Genomic DNA, 21319 nt, shown 5'->3' on the forward strand with positions numbered 1-21319 from the left:
AGTGAATGCAAGGGATAATGCTGTAAAAAATTACCCTGGCATGGGTTCTGTCAATAAAAAGTTAAAAAAAAAAAAAAAAAGCCTCAGTTCATGTAAGTCTCACCAAGAGGCTAGTGTTTCTAATACAATATTGAATAATAATAGTGATAGTAGGCAACCTTGTTTCATTCCTGATCTTACTGGGAATGGTTCCAGTTTATCCCTATTACATATGATGCTTACTGACAGTAAAACCTAGTTTTTATATGATTAATAAATTATTAATTAACAGATAGATATTTCTTGAATTAAATATTCTTCACACTATCCATGAAGAAATTAATGCATTTAGTAGTTTTATTTTTGTTGTTCAGTCATTTCAGTCTTGACCAACTCTTTGTGACCCTATTTGAGGTGCTCATGGCAAAGATACTGGAGTAGTTTGCCATATCTTTATCCAGTTCATTTTACAAGTGAGGAATTTGCAGTAAAGAGGATTCAGTGACTTGTCCAGATTACATAGCTAGCTATTGTTTGTGGTCAAATTTGAACTCTGCTTTTCTTGAATCCAGGCCCAGTCCTCTATCCACTGTGCCACCTAGACGCCCTTACTTTATATAATAAAGATTCATAATTTCACTGAACTTTATTTCCATCATGTAGTGTTCAGTAAGAAAAATCTTTTTAAACCAAGTAGCAAGTATTCAGACTTCTAAAAATAATGAACTACATAGAATCAATGGTATAGTTAAACGTGGTCACCAAGATCAACAAGTATTAATAAGTATCTATTATGTAGTAGGTATCATGCTATCTATTAGGAGATATGTAGAAAGGAAAACAAACAAAAAATACCTATCCTCATGTAGCTCACAATCTAACAGAGGAGACAACACTTAAACAGCTATGTATAAGACAGAAACAGTTCTGAGGTGGCAAATTTTCCCCTTGGACTCACAAAATCTCTGGGAAGGAGTTTCAAACTAATAGAAAATGATAATAAGGTATACATGTAGGGAACTTGTATATTAAAAGGGTAATTTACAATATCTTGTTATTGGAAGGAAAGGTTGGAAGTGCTGGTGAAATAGTCATAAGGGGAACAGGGAAGAGCATTGTAGAAAGTGAGATTTTATCTGGGATTTGAAGTAAGACAGAAGTTAGATAGATTTCCAAGACTGGAGTAAACCAGTAAAAATACTTGGAACTGGGAGATGGAATATCTTGTTTTAGGAATAGGCAGGAGGCCAGTGTCACTAGATTGTAAAATATGTGTGGAGGAGGAAAATTTAAGAAGCATAGAAAGATAGGTGGTGACTTAATTTTGAAGGGCTTTGTATGTGAAAGAGGATTTTATATTTGATCTTGGGTGTCATCGACTGTACTGAGTAGATGGTGGGGTGAGGAATAACAAACAGACTGATCGATTTAAGGACATGCTGACAGCTGGAGGACAGGGGAAGAGACCAGTAAGGGAGAACAACTAGCGGACTATTCCAATAGTCCAAAGAGGAGGGCTTATGCCAAGTTGCTGAAGGTTAAAGAGGAAAAGGGGGCATATATAAAAGGCGTTGAAACGATAAAATCTTCAGGATTTGGGAGGGCCACAATGAGTTCTGTCGTGGACATTAAATTTAAGATTTCTATGGGGACTTCAGTTCGAGATGTCCAACTATATGTATCTAACTGTATATATCAAACATACAAATAATCCATTTTATGTAGTTTGGGAATGCAATTTCATGGAGCATTACTTAGTTCATTATCCCAGATGTTGAGGCTTGTTTTAAAAAATACATATATGAAAAATAAAATGGGAGGAAATAAAAGCAGGAAAAATTTTTAGTAAGGTTGCAACCAGAAAAATGCTTAAACTATAACTCCCAAAATGCAATGCGGGGAGCTCTGCTTCCTAGAACCGCTTTGAAGAAGCTCGCTCAGGTCCCGGCCCTCTCCGATATCCAGGTTGGCACATTGCTCTGTGGGACTTGTAGTACTGACTGATTTAGGGTTTAAATTAGAGCTCGATTAAATCCCTAAGTGAATCGAAGCCTTTTGCCTTTCGATCGCAAAGTTATCTTCCCCATTTAATCTTCTCGGAGGAATGGAAAGCCAGAGCGCGGAAAATGAATGAGGGGAGGGCGGTGGCCTCTGCTTCATGCGTCACTCCCGGCTGTGGGAGATGACGCCTTTCCGGTGTGCGGTGTGGGGTTGCTGTGTCAGAGACTCCTGCCCCCTCCCTCGCCCGCTCGCCAGTCCTCAGCTATTCACGGTCCCTTCCCCCACCCCCACCCCCCCACTTTTCCCGCCCCGGTCTACTGCTTTCAACTCTCTAGAGTTACAGCTAAGCGGCCTTGTAGCTTGGCTGCTTATCGCGGTGATCTCTGGCCGGCCGCTTTTCCGGCCGCTTTTTGGGGTTATTTGCGGAACCAGCACTGTGTCCGTTTCCCAGGATTTTTCTCTTCCGGGCGCACGCTTTATCCCCCTCCTTTCATCCCCGCGCTGCCCGGCGTATTCAGGGCCATGGCGAGCGGCGGGGGCAGGTACCGGCTGAGTTGTTCACTCTTGGGCCACGAGTTGGACGTGCGGGGCGTGGTAGCTGGCCTTTATCCGCCGGGAGCCTTCGTGTCTGTGTCTCGCGATCGCACCACCCGCCTATGGGCCCCGAACAGGTGAGCATGACCGTGGAATCTGGAAAGAGGCAAGGTCCAACCCCTACCTTCCCTTGCTTTTTGAAGGCCCTGCCTAGGAATTCCTGCAAAGATTCTGACCTAAGATTTAATTATGTTTTTTCCAACTGGATGAAAACTAACAGACTCAAGTCCGCCCAATACTCAGTCTTGCATTGCTGCCCCCCCCCCCCCCCCCCCCCCGGGACCTGATTAGGCCCAGGGAAATACTTCACTGAATTGTCCAGGGAAAGGAATTGTGTAAACAATACAACATAAGTGTAAAGCTTTTGGCGAAGAATTTCAGAACCCCTACTTTCAATGTGTACTAGATTACTAGTACACTTTCACACTCTTATTTTCTGTATTTGTGTGTCAGATTTCAGTAGCCTAACAGTGTCAAGTTTTAAAAATTGAAACTGTTTCAGTGGTGGCAGGGTGCCTAAGAATATTTATCGTAAAATAGAAATTTACTTCTAGTACTTCTAAGGCATCCTGACAAGTGTTAATTTTACAAGCTACAGCTAGGAAGAATTTTTGTGTTTCAGGATCTCTAGGCTGATTGGTGTGGTGGTTAAGGGGAGAGAAGCATGAGAAACTAAGGAGGATGGCTGGATTTATTTCTATAAAAGCTTTTTATAAAAACTCACATAAAAGCACTTGTGAAATTTTGCCTTAGAGTTTGTCAGAAGTATTGATGTCTTAAGGATAGTAATTTTTCCTCTTGGATTTTGCTGCTCAGCTTAAAGTATTTGAAGTATCTTAAATAGAATTTTTTTTTTTAAAGGGCCTATTTTGTGTGCCAGGCATTAGAGATATAAGTAAAAAGGATGGAAGTCTACTCACAAGGGGCTTTAATTCTAATAGAGGATACAGTAGTTATGCTATTGTTCACTATAGATTTCTATTACTTTTCTAGAATGTAGTCAATACGTTGAAAGGCTGACATAATGGAGATCTGTTCATTGTGGATACTCTTTCTGATGGCATAAATTGAAACCTGTCATTATCATAATGCATTTCCTCTATTTTTGTAAATCTTTCGAAAAGGAGGTCCCTTTCATTCTTTGCCTTTTTAGCATTTATTGGCTTCTAATGAAATAGTCATTTGTTCTCAACACTTTACTCTCCAATGATCTTTAGTTTGTCACTTTTCCTGTTTCCTCAGTGTTCCCCCCTCCCCCCCCCACTACTACTTGCATACAGATTATCCTTGAAATTTTGCTGTCGTCTACTTGTACCTACTATTTGTCTTTCCTCATGTTCTTTGGGTGTTTCTCAATTTTGATTCTTTGGATATTGTAGCATAATATGTTTGGAAGCCAATATAGCACCAGTGAGAGAATGGTTGTGTTAAAAATGTGGGTTTTATGGGAACATTGGGATCATTGACAGCGGTTCCAAAAGCACATCGGAAAACCTTATTCTTTTCCTTTTCAATTATGGATTCAATTTTTCATTTGCAGGATCTGTCCAAGATAGATGAATTTCTGTATGTAGGTATGTGCCAACTTCCCAGCTATATTTTATAGTCTGAGCAATACATGGTCTTCATCCCCCTTATTTCTCCTGCTTAGGTTGTTATACCCACCTCTTTTGAATGATTCTGGATCTCACTGAAGAGGCCTTTTAGAAATTAGGAGCTTGATGTAATCAAACACTGTTATCTGCAATATGAGCATCTAGAGAACCTTACTATCTATAGAGAGTCTCTTATACTAGAAGATCTTTGGCTAGCATGCCTTCCTTTTTATGCCTTGCTTTGATATTCTTGAATAAGCTTTTTTCTATGGTCACATTAGTCAAGAAATCAAAGTATAATTTTAACTTTTATATCTTGATCTTGTTAGAAGAGAGACTGTAGTTAAAGATGCATTTAATGCTCTGTTGAGTCAAATTTATTCTTTTATTTTTGTTAATTAACACTTTTTTTGCTCAATTGTGTGGTGTTGAAGATGTGACTTCTGTTGAAAGTGCTTTTTCTCATATTTTTATTAAGAATGTACTTTGATTCATGTACACACCTTTCTCAAAAAGTTTTATAAAGATGATGGACATAGATTGGTGTTTACATCATTTTTTAATGATATTATTTTCTGAGTTTTTTCCCTCCATTCCTTTGGTAGATTTATAGAGTTTCTGAATGGGAATATCTAGTCTAACCCATTTTTGAAAAAAGGATTCCTACAACATTCCCAATAAGGGTATATTCATCTCATTGGTTTTAAGTACCCTCCTAGTTTCTTCAGTAGTAGTTCATCATATACTTTTGGATAGCTCTAATGTTTAAGAAATTTTTTTGTTTGTTTTAAATTTCAAGCATAGGAAATTTACTTCTTTTTTGTTTGTACCCATTGGTCCCAGTTTGATACTTGAGACCAAGCAGAATAAATCTAATCCATTTTCCTTGTGTCAGCCTTTCAGATAGCTGAAGATAGTTATTATGTCCTTCCAAGTCTTCTCTTCTCCAGGCTCACATATCTAGTATCTTCAAAGGAGCTTTATGTGCTATTAGCTTATATACTGTGATTCTGAATCCCTTGAGATGTTTAAAAACATTATCTGAGGATCTTCAGAAATATTACATTGAGCATGGATTTCTTCTGTATGTGTTAGATAAGGTATGGCAGTACTTCCCAAATCTCATTTTCTTAATTGCCATTTCCATTTCTTCATATATTGCATTAAATACTGAGATGTGAAAGGCTGGATTTAGTTTTGCTATTGATGAGAAAAACTGCTAGAGTGTTTTTCACGTGATTCAGTCTACCTTTTTAAAAAAAATTCTGTGAGGAAATACAATTTTCTATTCTGTAATATATCTTTAAACTAGGTTTCAGTGTTACAATTAAATGTTTAATTGAGACATCTTTTCATAGTTTGTATTTCCTTAGTTGGGTGGAAAAATTGCTTGGTATTTGCTTTACCATAAGGTAAATAAAATTCACTTCAGTTAAATTCAATAAACATTTATTGAACACCTTCTTATGTCCTTGATAATTGGCTCATTCTAGAGAACAGAGATGAAAAATTATATTTCTTGACCCTAACACTCAAGGACCTTACCATTTTTCCCAGACCTTAGTATCAGTCCTGGTGTTTGCAGCACTTTTTTGAAAGACTCAATGTTACTAGTAATGAATAAAAGAATAGACCAAACGAGATGGTTTAGGATTTAAAGTAAAACACCTGCAGAGATTACAACTCTATCATACATTGTGATGTAGTTTATGTGTTGGGTCTAGGTTCACTAAACTATGGGGAGTTTTTAGTTACTTGTAGTGGGTTCTGCCTTTGAGGTGTCTAGATTACAATCACTTTCACACAAGAGCAGCTTCATAAAGTTGCTAAAAGTCATAGGTTTTCTGGTAGAAAGAGCTGGATTTTTGTTCTTAAGAGTCCTTTTATAATTCTAGATATTGGACCCTTGAGGGGCTCTTTTATCTCAAATTGGGAATATAAATCTGGAGTGTAATTAATTAATATTTAGTAGGAAAAGGAATAATGTCTAAAGTTTAAATGAGAGGCATCCTATCACATATAAACTTTTAAAATCTCAGATGTGCCTGGGTCTTTTTGGATACTCCAAATGAGGATCACGCATATACACGTAAATATAATACCAATTAGAATGTGGGTACTCTAAAAAGGAAAGTCTAGATAAAGTACTCCAGGAAAATTTGATGAAGAAAATAACTCCTTAACTAAAAAGATTAGAGAACTTATCATGTTGAAAGTGTCACCATAGATGATCATCGAATGAAGCAAGTGTAGATGAGGAATTGCATTCTAGGTATAGGATGCACTTCAAGTTCCTAGTACAGACAGGTTCTTGATAAATGTGAATATATGTAAACAGGAGATCGCAGGATGAAATCAGGGAATAGTAGGTAGTTGCATAAAGGTAGAGCACATGAAAGGGAGTAATATAGAATAAAGCTGAAAAGAGATTGGAACCAGATCATGGAGGGTTTCAAATTCTTAGTTAAGTAGATAGTAGATAGTAAATGAGGATAGTAGAACCATATAAGTGGAATTTTTACTTCAGGAGAATAATATCAGTTTTGTGTTTTAGGACAATTATTTTGGCAGCTGTGTAAAGGATATATTGTAAGGCATGGAAGGAAACTGAAGGTCGGGAAGTACAGGTAATAGGCTGTATTATAATAGGTAATTCACTTCTCCAGGTGAGAAGTAGTCTTGTTGTACCCCACATCTAGAGATCTATGTATATATTGTAATTCACTTCAGAGTTCGGAGAGACGGAAGAAACATTTATATAGCACCTTATAGTGCCAGGCACTGTTAAGTACATTTTTAAACTGTAGGTTTGTAACTACAGTTTATTGTACTCTAGGAAATTAGAAGAGTTCTAAGATCAACCTTAAGATTTAGAGTTATATTGGAGTGAATGCTTAGTCTTATTCTTTCCAAGTTACAATTCCCTTGAAGGAAGTTAGTTATTGGGGCAAGGAAGTTAGTTTATGGGAGAGTCTTCTATACTGGGAATGGCTTGACTGCAATACTTGAATGTTCATGAACCTGGAATAGTTACCATGCTGTTGCTCCAATTTCCCCACCTCTGATTATATGGTCTAAATCTTGATTGAACTTCAGATTTAGTACAAGTGAGGTTTCTTAAGAACCTATGACTTTTTGGATGTTACAGTTTCTTTGATTGTCTAACCCTAATCTGCCTCTCTAGAAGCATAAATCTCTCACAGCCCTAGCCATCCTACACTTTCTCTGAACCATCCTACACTATTCAGAACACGCCATTTACCACATGTGTTTTTCGGTAATCTTTTCTCATCTTGTATCCTCACTATCAAACTAAGTATGTTGCATGTTTGATAAACTTTAATTGGTTGATTTGATTATGTGAAGCAGTACAAGAATGCTATAGTCAAATGCCATGTAGAATAGATTGAAAATCCCATTTTCATGTCTACTATTGAATTTTGGGTTTGATGTTCTTGTATTAGATCATCTTCTGTAATTTAGAATGATAGACATGCCATTTATTAGGACATATTATTCAACTGTGTAGCTATGTGAATGCTTATCACATGTTTTAGCATTTTAATGTCATTGTTGAGATTTTCTGTGGCGGATCAAATTTTAATAATTACAGGAATCATTTCACTTGAACCAGAACTCTGACTTTAAAGGTAACAGGTGCTGAAAAGTGAAGTGAAGATTCAGTGATAAGCTATTAATATAATTTTTTTTTCTCTCTTTCTATATCCCTTGTTCTTATTGTTAATTGATATATTATTTTCAATGACATTTCAACTAGATTACAAATTATAAAAATAACATTTATTTTGTTTGTGGTAGGTACTTAGAATATCTTTTTGTTTTTTAATTCGAGAATAAAATAATTGATTGGGTTAAGGCACCTTATTTTTATTTCATTTTAGATGATTTAATAGTAAATTTACCATACTATTATTAGAATAACACACAAATTCAACTTCAAGAAAAAATTTATAATGACTGTTTTATGTCTTTGATGGTTGATTATATCTTAGATTATCTCTGTGGAAGTAAAAATATGCAATATATTGATTAACATATCTTTTCAGTTCTAACAGGGGTTTTACTGAAATGCACTGTATGAGCGGCCACTCCAATTTTGTTTCTTGTGTATGTATCATACCATCAAGTGACATCTATCCTCGGGGACTAATTGCCACTGGTGGAAATGACCACAATATTTGCATATTCACACTGGACAGTTCAACACCACTTTATATACTGAAAGGTCACAAAAATACTGGTAAGTATGTATTTTCACTTAAAGCTTTATCCTCTCCTTGTTGCATAAAATTCCTATTTTCTTGTCCCTAAGAGTCTTGTTTTTAATTTTGCTCCTACTCTACTATAGTGATTCTAGTTTTCATGAAGTATTTTAAAAATATTTCCATTTTGTCTTAATACTGTGTTAATGTCATAACATTTTTATTTACTGGTAAAGCTGGGTATAATTTTGGGATTAATAACTAGAAAATAAGAAAATTCATTTATATGAATATTTTTGCATAGTTTTCATATATTTTTTTCAACAAATATTTAGCAATGTTCTGTTTGCACAAAAAATTGACAAGTCTTTGGTCAAGTACTATCCCCCCCCCCCCTTTTTTTTTTTTGCAGGAAATGCAGTATTTACCTAAAATTGGTGTGGTATAATTTAATTTGATTTTGGAAAGATATCTATCTATCTATCTATCTATCTATATATATCTCAAAAATAGAGTACTGTTTGTTTATTATCAGTTCATTTATTAATGGCTAATTGTTATAAAACTATACATTCTGATTTGTTGTAATTATTCCTGAAATGGAATAAAAATATACATTGTCAGTTTGACTTATAATCTTAAAAAAGATCATAAAATGGAAGAGATCTTAGAGATCATATAGTATAACTCTGCATTTTTAAGATGAGGAAATTGAGGCCTTAAGAGTTTATGACTGTGCCAAAATCACACAAGCTAAGTAAAAGTAGTTGAAATCATACTTGAAACCATAGATTCTAACTCTAAATGTAGTATTCTATTCATATCACTTAGAGCATGGGAGAGCATATCCCCCTTTCTGTAGTTTTTAAATATCTTTCAGATGTTATGGTAGAAATATTTGTGACTTTTAAGGCAGAGGAAGAAAATTTGGATTTTTGTCCTTGAAAATTTATAGAAGTCTAGTGTGCATGTGCTCAAAAATCAAAGGCAAAGATCCTTTGTGATAGCATTGTGGGTCTAGTGGACAAGGTAGGCCTGGAGACAGGAAGACTTGAATTCAGATTTGGCCTTAGTCAACTTCCTAGCTATGAGATGCTAAGTGAAAAATCACTTAAGCTCTCTGTGCCTCAGTTCCTCATTTGTAAAATGATTATAATGGTACCTATTCCCCAGGGTTGTTGTGAAGATAAAATGAGAAGAAAATATTTTGCAAATCTTAAAAGTGCTACATAAATGTTTGCTTTTGGTGGTACTCTTTGCTAACCTTATAAATTGCATTAAAATACATTAGCTAACAGTGTACATTAATATAAGCAGTATCACATGATTTTATGATTATGCATATTTCCATGTTCATTTATTTAGTGCCTGTTTACATTAATATCACTGGGAGTGGGGAGATGGAAATTAGAAGCATAATCTTTGCCCTCAAGCAATTTGCAGTCTGGAACATGTTGATATAGTACATAAAATAATTCTGAATGTATGATAATTACATGTAAAACCTATAATATAAAAATAGTAATTTGACAGGTGAATTTATCTTTTGAAAAATAGAGAACTATCATTAGCAGTTTTGTGGAAAATAGCCAAATTAACTAGTTGTAAATTTAATGAAAAAAAACTGGTTTGTTCTTTTAAATATGTCCTTTTTTTTCTAGCAGAAAAATGATAGGTATTTGTTAATTTGTACTGTGAAAAGGAATATTGATTTTGATGAACCTTGTTCATGATTGGATTTTTTTCCCTCATAGGAAGTTTAGCTAAAAGAAATGAATAAGACTAGATGTTTTTGTTTAAATTATAAGTCTAAAGTTACTTTTAAGAGATCTTTTAAAATATCCTTTTTAAAATAAGAAACTCAGGTATCACAAATCAGATTTGAAGACAGAAAAATATGTAAAAATATTGATTTTTTCCCCCCTTCCAGTTTGTAGCCTTTCATCTGGAAAATTTGGAACTTTACTTAGTGGTTCGTGGGACACTACAGCCAAAGTCTGGCTCAATGACAAATGCATGATGACCTTACAGGTATAGTAATTCTTTATAAATAGTCAAGATAATAAATGAGCATCTTCTTGGACTGTTATGTAATCATTTTTTGGCCCTTTAAAATGATTCCAGTCATTTTTTCCAGGGTCATACAGCAGCAGTATGGGCAGTGAAAATATTACCAGAACAAGGTTTAATGTTGACTGGATCAGCAGACAAAACTATTAAACTTTGGAAAGCTGGAAGATGTGAAAGAACATTCTCTGGTAAGAATAGGAAACAAATTTGCTTTAGTTTATGTGAAGCTATTCCATTTTGAAGATTAAGTTATTATATTAAAAATAAATTTTTAAAATGTTGCTATGCCTATCTGGTGAAGAAACAAAGTAGGTAGGGTAGCAAAGGGTATTTAAAATAGTACTACATTTAGTTTGAATCTGGGTTTTTGTCATTTAGATGGCTGTTACCTTATTAGCAAAATAAGTCATTTTGTCTTTGGATATCCATGAACTGTATTTTACTGGCTGTTTTATCTAGTTAGGTTTATCTTGGAGAAAACTCTATGTTATACTGATTGCCATCTATTTTTCTTTCTATCAATCAATCAGTATTGTTATTGCTTTATTGTTTAAATTTATTTAAAACTCAAATACAAAATAGGAAAAAAAATTGCTATGTGTCCAGAACTTAAGTACTTAAAATATCTAACAATAAATTTCCATTTCAAAAAACTATATATATATATGTATGTGTATATATATATATAAATAAAACCACATGTGAATAAGCATACACACATATACATACATACATATGTATGTATATGTGTGTATATATAGATACCTATTATCATACACATATGTAGTTATATACATTTAGATATGGTTGAACTATGCTTATGTGTCCTCTGTTTCTCTGAAGGTGGATGTTATCATTCTTCTTAAGTTCAAGGCTTTCCATATTTTTCTAAATCTACCAATTCATCATTTCCTATGCCACAACAATATTCCAAACTTATTCTATCTGGTTGTTTTGAGTAGTCTAAAACAATATTAATGTAGCTGATATAAAATAAAGATTTCTCTTTTGATTGAATCTTTGAATTGTTTGAAATCAATTATCACTATCCCTACTTTTTCTAATAAATCCTACTCCTGATCATTATTATTGTTTTTGTATTTCTTATTTCCTATATCTGCTGTCCCTTTTACTTTACTTCTACCTCCTTGCCTTGCTATTATTATTTAACTTCCCTTTTCTTCCTTCCCAGCAAGATTCCCTTTAACTTTCCCCCACCCTGATCATAAACCATAACTCACTCCCATTAATCTACATACCCTTCTAGACCCTGCTTATTCTATTTTCTCCCCATAATATTTTTTAAATTTAGGAAAGTTTATAATCTTCTAGATATAGATGATTGTTCCTTTTTTAACCCATTCTTGACGTGATTAGAATTTCAAAACTATTTTCACCCCCATCTAACTTCTCTGCATCAGTTCTTGCTCTTGTACCTCATTTATATAACATAATTACTGTTTTTTTCTACATGGTTTTTCTTTTTAGAATCACATGATACTCAGATCTACTCCAGTTTTTCTTTTGAACTAATAGCATTCTTAGACATATGATTTACATTTCCATGTATAAAACAAACTGTATCCTTATTGAGTCCCTTGAAATTAGTCTTTGATGTTTCCCTTATATTTCTCTTGGTTCTTGTGTGTCAAATTTTCTGTTAAGGTCGGTTTTTCTTTTTGGCAACACAATCTTTAAAGCCTGGCAATTTGTTGAATATGATTTTATTTTCATTCAGGATTATGCTTAATTTTGTTGGCTATGTTATTTTCAGTCTAAAGAACCTTAATTCTTTAGATTTTGATATTCAAAATAGTCAAAGAGCTTCAGTGTTTTATTGTAGTTACCAATAGGTCTGGTGTGATTCTAATTGTGGCTCCAGCATATTTGAATTTCGTTATTGTTGTCCATCTAGTTGATTGACTTTCTTTTCATAATCTTGTTTTGGGGGGCAATAAGATGGCACGATGGATAAGAGTATAGGAGGACCTGAATTCAGATTTGATCTCAGACTCTTAATACTTTCTAGTTGTGTACCCTTGGGCAAGTCACATAATCCCAGTTGCCTTGCAAAAACAACAGCAGCAGCAAAAATCTTGTTTTTCTTAGATTTTTGTTTTTCCTTTATCTCACTTGATTTTTAAAGTCTTTTTTGAGTTCTTCTGTGAATTCTTTTTGGGCAGGTGACCATTTAATGTTACTCTGGTAGTAGGAGAGGCTTTTTTTTTTTTTTTTTTTTTTTTTTTAAATTTCAGTAACCTCTGAAGATGCATTCCAATCTTCCCTATTCCCATAATAACTTTGTATGGTTCATTTCTTTATCCTTTGTCGCCTCATTTTTTTTTTTTTTTTAAACAAGACATTTTAAGTGCTATCATCTTTAGTTTTATGGTAGGAAGGATAGTGCCTCTGACCTAAGGTCCTTGATTTCTCCCCTTTGGCCTGCAACCAGAAACTTAGAGTTCTGCTCTCCTCTAAGTGCCTGCAGTCAGGCTTCTCTACTAATCCTATGGTGCCTTGTTCCTTCTTGCATTGGGCACTGTCTTGCAGCACAGCTGGCCCTGGTACTTCCTTATCAAAAGAGGTTTTCTCAGTCTTTCTCAACTCAGACATACCTGACTCTAGATTGTCTGGAAAGTGAAAGTTCCTGTGGCTTCTGCTAAAGCTACCTCCTAATCCAGCTACTTACTAACTCAGATAACAAAGGCTCACAGCTTGGAGAAACTAGGAGGAACTAAGAGGTGTTTAGACTTCACATGAGTCAAACTTCTGTCCTGGTGTCTGTCTTCCCAAGAGGACTGTGGTTCGGTTCCAAGTCCTATTTGTTTTTAACCATTGTTCAGCTTGAGGTACAGTTGTCTTGTTTGTGAGAGAAATTTGGAGAGCTTGGAATTTTCTGACCTACTCTGCCATCTTCCCAAAATCCTATTCCTTTGCTTTAAATGTAAACATAACACAAACAAAAAATGCTAGGATTTATTTTCAATGGAAATGAAATCATTTTTACCTGTTTTTTCAGATTTTACATAATTTTAGACAAAAGAAGAACAAGAAAGATTATACTCCTTGGATTTTATTTTGGATGATTAGCAGTTATAAGTAGCATTAGGAGAAGCTCCTAAAAAGTGAGGGAAAAGTAGTAATGATAGACAAGTGGCCCTGTTTCATGTTCTGCTTTTAAAAGAAATTTGGACTTTGTTAATTTTGGAAGAAATCAATTTTGTAGCTATGTTGTGTATAGGCAGTAGAAAATTGAATGTAGAAAAAACTTGGGCACTATATTAATGTGTTCTAAGGAATTCTTTGTTAACCAATTTTTTAAAATGTGAAAATTATAAAGTCTTTGCCAAGTTGCACAGCATATATGTTTTCCAATATTAGTAGTATGAAGCATACCACTGATTTCTTCTCAAACTGCTTCATGCTTAACTACTTTACTTTGAATTTGGTTGCATTTATTCTCTTTATATTTACTCTACGGGTATATCTTTGTGGCTTTCCTCATTAGATTGGAAAGTTCATGTAAGAATTATTTAATGTTTATATCATAAGCATCTAGCACAATACCAGTCAATTAGAAAGTATTATATAAATTCAATGATACATGGCAATTGATTCTATAAAGTTTATTCTTTTTTGATGATAATCTCATCAGAGATTAATTTAAATCATTATAAAAGTTATATTTATGTAAATTGAGTATTCAAAATGTTTTAGTAATAAAACATTTGATAAGATTTGTCAAAAAGTGTACTAATTTGTTGTATTGCATGCTAAAGTTCTTAAAACAACTGGTCTTTGTAAAATCTGATATTTAACAAAAGATAATTTTCCTTAGAGGTTTTAGGTGGAAATGAATACTGAAAGAATACATGTATATTTTACATGAAGTACATGATGGATTGTCAAAACTAAAAATACACACTGATTCCTTCATCTCTTCACAGATTAAAATCTTTCTCTAGATCATTTTTACTATATATAAATGCCTTATAACAATATAGTCATTAAATTACTGATACTCTGTTCATTTCTTTTTTCCTTTTGAAGGTCATGAAGATTGTGTGAGAGGTTTAGCAATTCTAAATGAAATGGAATTTCTTTCTTGTGCAAATGATGCCAGTATTAGAAGATGGCAGATCACTGGCGAGTGTCTTGAAGTATTTTATGGACATACAAATTATATTTATAGTATATCTGTTTTTCCAAATTGTAAAGGTAAGATTCTTGTCCTATAACTAGAAAAGTGTAGTAATGGATATTTTTCATAAAAAGAGCTCTTTAGAAAGTTTAACAGAGTTGTTTGATATCTTAGTAACTACATATCCTATTTAATACTTTGTTCTCTTGACAGAAAGGTGTGTATTCTTATATCAAGGCAAACTAGTGATTAGTTATAAGATTTTTAGTCTTATAAGATCTTACAAGATCTTAGACCTTGAGGGAAAATGATATGGTTGTTTTCTAATGAGAAAAGCTGAAAATATGGGCTGTGAAATGAAGGGACATAATATATTTTTGTTATACTTGGGAAAGAAATTGTGTGTATCTGTCATTTTGGTCTGAGTTCTCAAGGAACAGAGACAGTTGAATATTAAATTAACTTAGCTATGGGGTTTATTGGTAGTATACAAAGCATATTACCAAAGGATATTGCGTAAAAAATATTGAGAAAATTATATTGGCCTTGACCAGTTGAATTTCAATTACTGCTTCTAGTCTTATTGAGAGTATGTGTCTAATTGTGAGTTATCTTATCTAGAACTTCTGGCTTGTTCCAGAGTCCAAAGCTAGTTAATGCTAGGATTGTTTTTATCTTCAAGAGGACAAAGGGAGTTGGGGCCTTTACAGAGGCATGTTCTAGACACTTCTGGCTATGCCAGTCTTGAGTAGGATAGAAAGAATAAATATTCATTGGCAGAATTACTTTGGAATTCCAGAGTGTCCTTTATAGGCTCATTTATCATTGTTCTATCCATGTCCTTTTCCTGTATACTAGACCCAAAGGGAAGGATCCTATCTAGTCTAATTAGAAGAGTAGAAAAAAATATTACAAATTTTCTATGTTATCAGTTTCTTCTTATTAAGAGTTCATTCTTAATTGAGATACAGTTGTGATAGTTATGATTGTTCCTATGTTAATTTTAGATTTTGTGACAACAGCAGAAGACAGATCTCTGAGAATCTGGAAACAAGGGGAATGTGCCCAAACAATCAGACTTCCAGCGCAGTCTATTTGGTGCTGCTGTGTGCTAGAAAATGGTGACATTGTGGTTGGTGCGAGGTATTCAAATAACAGTTAAAGTATTAAGCATATACTATGTGCCTAGACTTGCGTTACGTATTGTGGAATGTAATGTTATAATAAGACTTGAGTCTTGCTCAAATAATTACTCTTGGATTAGGGTAACAAAAGTATATTTGAAAGTTAGTGAAAAGATAGTACTACCTTTTTTTTTTTTTTTTTTTTTTTTTTGAGGGGGGTGAGGCAATTGGGATAAGTGACTTGCTCAGGGTCACACAGCTAGGATGGATTTGAACTTAGGTTCTCCTGACTTCAGGGCCTATACTCTATCCAGTGCACCATCTACCTGCCCTAAAGGTAGCTTTCTTATACCGTGTTGTAGTGTATTGGTGTACTATAATCTTATAAAAATGATTTCTGCAGTACATATAGTATTAAAGGCATTTAAAAGATTGAGATCAGTATGGGCTAGCATGGTTAGAGTGAGCTTTGTGAAATAAAATTAAGTTTGTAGTTTTGAAAGATAAAAGACATTTCTGTGTAAGCAATAGAGAAAGCCATGAGAGGTAAGTAATGTGTGTAGGCATGAGAGAGGCATGATGAAGTAGAAATTTTACATTAGAGATTATTGACAAACATTTGGACAAGTAAAAATACAGCTGAATTATTGAAAACCTTAAAATTTTGATAGAATTTAGAATAATAGAACCTCTGATTTGAAAGATACTAAAGTCATCTAGCCCCCAGCTTCGTAGGCTGTGGCTTGTTATCCCATGTATGAGGTCTTGTAACTGAATGTTAAGGTTGTGGAGTTATGATTTATTATCAATAAATGTTTGATTTGTATATTTATTTTACATACTTATATGCCCAGGGTTACAAAAATTTCTCTGGCAAAAAAGGGGTCAGGTCATAAGTGGAAAAAATTTAAGAAATCCTGATCTAGTTTATCTGAGCTATTAATCCAGGCCTCTTGTTTGGAAATAACCTTTCCATTTTACAGATGAAGGGAACAAAACTTAACAGAGGTTACATCATTTGACTGACATTTCAGAGTTTTTGGTTAGCTGTCACTACAACCTTTGTTTATTTAACCCATTTTTAGAGTTCTTTTTTATTATTTGTAATTATAGGAATGGAATGGAAAGAATTGTTTATTAGAAACATTTCAAAAAAAAAGAACTTGGGCATTAACTTTATTAAGAAGGATGAGTAAAATGTTTAGGAATTGTGTTATTGTAGGAAAGAAATAAGAATCAGGGAAAAGGAAATATTGGGTAAAAGATGAGTTTGATTTTAGACTTGTTGAAGTTAATCTGGTGATAAATCAGCTATATAAAAAATTGTCTTATACACAGGAAATAGGAATTGGAACATAGACTTAAAGAAGCTCAGGTGGAGGAGACCTCAGGTAAAGTGAAGTGGAAAAAGTGCTGGATTTAGTGACAGGATCTGGGTTCAAATTCCAAATTGGCTTCTTGACTAATAGTCTAAAATGATCTAGGACATTTCCTCTGTAGAAGCAGGGATAGCAAAGGGAGAAGAGCAGAGGATCAAGGACCTTATGATAGAGTAGAAAAAATTGGATTTCAAGTTTTATGATTTGGCTTTACATTACACCTCTTTTACCCACAGGAGTTTTTTCCTCATCTGTGAAATGAGGTTGGACAAGACAATTTCTAAGATCCCTTCCAGCTTCAAATCCCATAAGCCTGTGACTTTCACACCTAGGAGGCAGAATAGAGAATAAGAGTAGAATATACTAAGACCAAGAAAAAGTAGTTGAGAAATTTAGGATCAAGTTAGTGTTATGTAAGTAAAAGAGTTTTAAGTGCCTTTGTTATGTCAGGGGAAAAGAGGATTGAGAAAATTACAGAGTTTGGATTTGGAATAACGTAAGTATAATGATGGTAAAGGATGGTGATTAAAAAACAGTAAGGACCACTTAAGGAGGAAGTAAATGGTGACAAATTAGAAGCAAGAGGAATAAACCATCTTGTAAGTTTAGTCTTAAGAAAAAGAGAACTAGGAGAGTGAAGGATTTTTATTATTAAAGTAATCAGTTTTACTAAGCATGTTTGAGAATAGAGGGAAAGCTTGAAGAAGATAAAAATTGATGTAAAATGTGGAAAGGAAGTATTTTGGAAGGGAGAAGATGAAATTTGAGAAGAAGATTTAGAACACTTTGGGAAAACAAGTATACTTTTAGAAGGAAAAGATAGATAGAAAAACCTATGCTAAAATATTTTATAAATTGAAGGAAATTTTACGTAAAAAATTGTTATATCAAAACAGTGAGTGACTTAATATATAGGAATCATACACTTTTTATATTGGATCTTTAGCAATCCAAAGATTTCCAGTCAGTAAATCTGGGACTACAAGATCTACCAGATAAAGCCTTAATATTTCTAAGTTGTCATTATTAAAATCTCCCTTCCTCAGATTTTCATTCATCTGAATAAGGGGAGAGTATTCTTTTGCTGACTCTTTCATTTTAAATTGGAGTTCCCTTGCTAGTGATCTCTGAGATTGAAATGAATGGAATATAACATATGTGAGGATCTCTCTTTTATGCATATTAAAAAAAAAAAAAAACCAGGCCTAGAAAGGATAAAATCATAAGAGTAATTATAGCTGGATCTGGGACTTGAACCTAGGCCTCTTGATTCCTGATATGCTCTGAAGTATACTATGAAGCTTGTATGAAAGTGGATTTTTATTTCCTTTTTTAAAAATTGTGGTAAAGCATTAAATATTCACATATAAGTTTGTTATGTCAAAGTAGATTTGAAATCAAACTTTGAATTTGAAAATCAAATTGTATATTTTCCTGTAAATTTTACCTTTATGTGATTGGGTTTTCTGCCCATTGTATTGTCTACAAAGTAATAAAATATACACATGTCTAGAGCTGTGCTCACTGAAAGTGTGTATTGTGTGTATTATATAATATATAACATTGCTTACCAGTTTGGTCCTTGGCAGCTTTTTAGAAATGTTTACATTTCTGTAGCATTACATATTTGATTCATTCATCAACATACACTAAACATGAAGTAAAATTAGTCCATTTATTTGTTTATTTTACAGTGATGGTATTATCAGAGTGTTCACAGAATCAATAGAACGAACAGCCAATCCTGAAGAACTTCAGGCATTTGAGAATGAACTTTCTCAAGCAACTATTGATTCAAAAACTGGTGATTTGGGGGATATTGATGCTAACCAGCTTCCTGGAAGAGAACATCTGAATGAACCTGGTAAATATTATTTCTTGGGCAAAAAATCTTTGCTTTTTGTGGAAGAATTATAGATTATTCATAGGGAGGTGACTTAATTTTTCAAAATTATAATTAAAATGCCATATAGGAATTTTTAATCACTAATTTGAGATTTCATACAAAGTAAAAAGAATATTAATGAATTTCATTTCTCTTGGTACATGTATATGAGTAGATAGAAACTTACATGAATAATGTTTTCATGATTTTTTTTCTTTTACTTTTGATTCTAAAGCTTAAGCAAATTATATCTTTGCCAAGAAAATCCTAAATGGAGTGAAGAATCAAAAACTTCTGGAAAATAATTTAACAACAATAACTTTTTAAAAATCCTCAAGCTATAACTATATTGCTCTAAGAATATATAACTGAATCATTCAAAACTGTCCTATTAAAACTGAAATTTGACTACATACTACTGATTTTTACTTCGTACAATAAGGGTAGCAATAATGGTAGGATTTTTAAAATATTTTTTGTTTTGTTTTGAACTTAATATCAACAAACATGAAATTTCAGTACTGTTTTACAACTCTTCCCAACAGTTTCCATTCTTCATTTTTGAGATTTCTGATAACAACACAAGTTTTATTACTCATTTAGGTTTTCATTTGATTTTCTCTTAACAATGTGGAGCATTTTTTCAGATGGTTGTTGATAGCTTGCATTTCTTCTTTTGAAAACTTCCTATTCATATTGAGAATATTACTTTTTGCACTTTAGATTGAGAATAGAAAAGGAGGACTTCTTTCATCTTATTTTTTCCAGTGACCTCTTTTCAGTAAAACCGTATCAGAGGATGGATCATAATATAGTCTTTTCACTCTTTTGTGTGCTTGCATTTTATTTTCTTTCTCTTTTTTTTTTTCCTTTTTGATCTGATTTTTCTTGTACCACAAGGTAATTTTATGTATGTATGCATATATTGGATTTAACATTTTTAACATGCTAAACATATATTGGATTCCTTGCGATCTAGGGAAGGGGATGAGGGAAAGAATAGGAAATTTGGAACACAAGGTTTTATAAGGGTCATTGTCAAAAAATTGTCCATGCATGTTTTGAAAATAAAAAAGTTTGATTAAAAAAAAATTAATAATGAAAAAACCCTACCCCTCCTATCAAAAAAAAAAAAAAATCTAACAAGAAGTCTAGTAATTGGATAGTGTTAAGATTTTTATTGTATTTGAGAATTAGAAATTTCCTTGGGAATTATTTGCACTTTGAGGTTCATAGATCATTAGATTGTAATACCTAGGAGATAATTCAGTTCATCCTTGTTTTTATAGTTGAAGAAACCGAAACATAGAGGAGAAATTGCACAAGGATTCTGATTTTACTGATATCAGTGTTTACACCACACAGTCTCTCTTGGTTTTCATTGTACTCTTTTATAATCCTTTTTTGAATCTCCTTGGTAGCACATTTGATACTATATTATTTGTCTTTAAATCTTAAGTTTAAGAGTAGATTATAAATTAGTTGAATATTGGAATTTTCTGGGTTCAACCAGGGAGATCAAAGGATGAGTTAAATTGTCTCGTTTATTTAATTTTTAATACTTCATTTTATATCATACAAGAAATTGTCATCGATCAGTGCCTTATGCATACTAGGTACTCCCCTATGATTTTCTATTAATGGATCTCTGATAAAAGTATTCTTTTTTAATGCAGACATTCCAGATAGCAAATAATATATCATATATCACTTAATTGCTTTGAGGAATGTTCTATTTGTGTCTTTTCCAAATTTATCACTTTAGTTTGTGACTCTAGTCTAGCTCTCAGTTGATATGAGCTCATTGGAAAGTCACAATCATTTTGGACCTCAGTTTCCTCACCCATAGAATTGAAGGTGTTAGACTAGTTCTGAGGTTCTTCTTAAGGTTTCTAAGGTTCACTAATTGCTTTGTGTTCAGATTATCTTCCTTTTTGCATAATTTCTTAACCTGTTTATGAGCACACAGTAGAAGGTCAGTTGATATTAGTTCATTTAATCACTTTAGTGACAGTTTATATTATAGATTCAAGTTAAGGGCTAATCTTAGCCTAAGGATAAAGACAAGTTAGAAAATTATCTGTCACAAGTTAGAAGCTACATACTATGTTCTTTTCAAACATGCTTTGTTGTTGTCCATTGTTAAGGATATTGGGAAGTTATATGGCATAAAATATAGCCTTACTAATGAATATTGATATCAGTTTAGCCCTATCTATAAGGCATTAAAATATTATCTGATTTTTCTTGTTTATTGGTCATGTCAGCTATTTTTTTCAATGTGAATATTTATCTTGAATTAAAACTAGAATCACATTTTATTTTTTT

General features: G+C 33.2%; 1 protein-coding gene across 2 annotated transcripts in view; it reads left to right on the plus strand.

The window, feature by feature from the left end:
- Positions 1 to 1797: 1797 nt before the first annotated feature.
- The window catches only part of PLAA (phospholipase A2 activating protein), a 39579-nt gene continuing 20057 nt past the window's right edge, over positions 1798 to 21319 (plus strand). The window contains exons 1-7 of one of the 2 annotated variants that reach the window (XM_051961448.1): positions 1798 to 2651; positions 8237 to 8430; positions 10323 to 10423; positions 10530 to 10650; positions 14513 to 14680; positions 15611 to 15746; positions 18801 to 18970. In XM_051961448.1, the coding sequence (XP_051817408.1) occupies positions 2110 to 2651; positions 8237 to 8430; positions 10323 to 10423; positions 10530 to 10650; positions 14513 to 14680; positions 15611 to 15746; positions 18801 to 18970 (1432 nt within the window). In that variant the 5' untranslated portion in view covers positions 1798 to 2109. The remainder of the gene's footprint in view (positions 2652 to 8236; positions 8431 to 10322; positions 10424 to 10529; positions 10651 to 14512; positions 14681 to 15610; positions 15747 to 18800; positions 18971 to 21319) is intronic. The other variant, XM_051961456.1, reaches the window with a different exon arrangement.

This window comes from Antechinus flavipes, chromosome 1, assembly GCF_016432865.1.
Source record: "Antechinus flavipes isolate AdamAnt ecotype Samford, QLD, Australia chromosome 1, AdamAnt_v2, whole genome shotgun sequence".
NCBI classification, from domain to species: domain Eukaryota; kingdom Metazoa; phylum Chordata; class Mammalia; order Dasyuromorphia; family Dasyuridae; genus Antechinus; species Antechinus flavipes.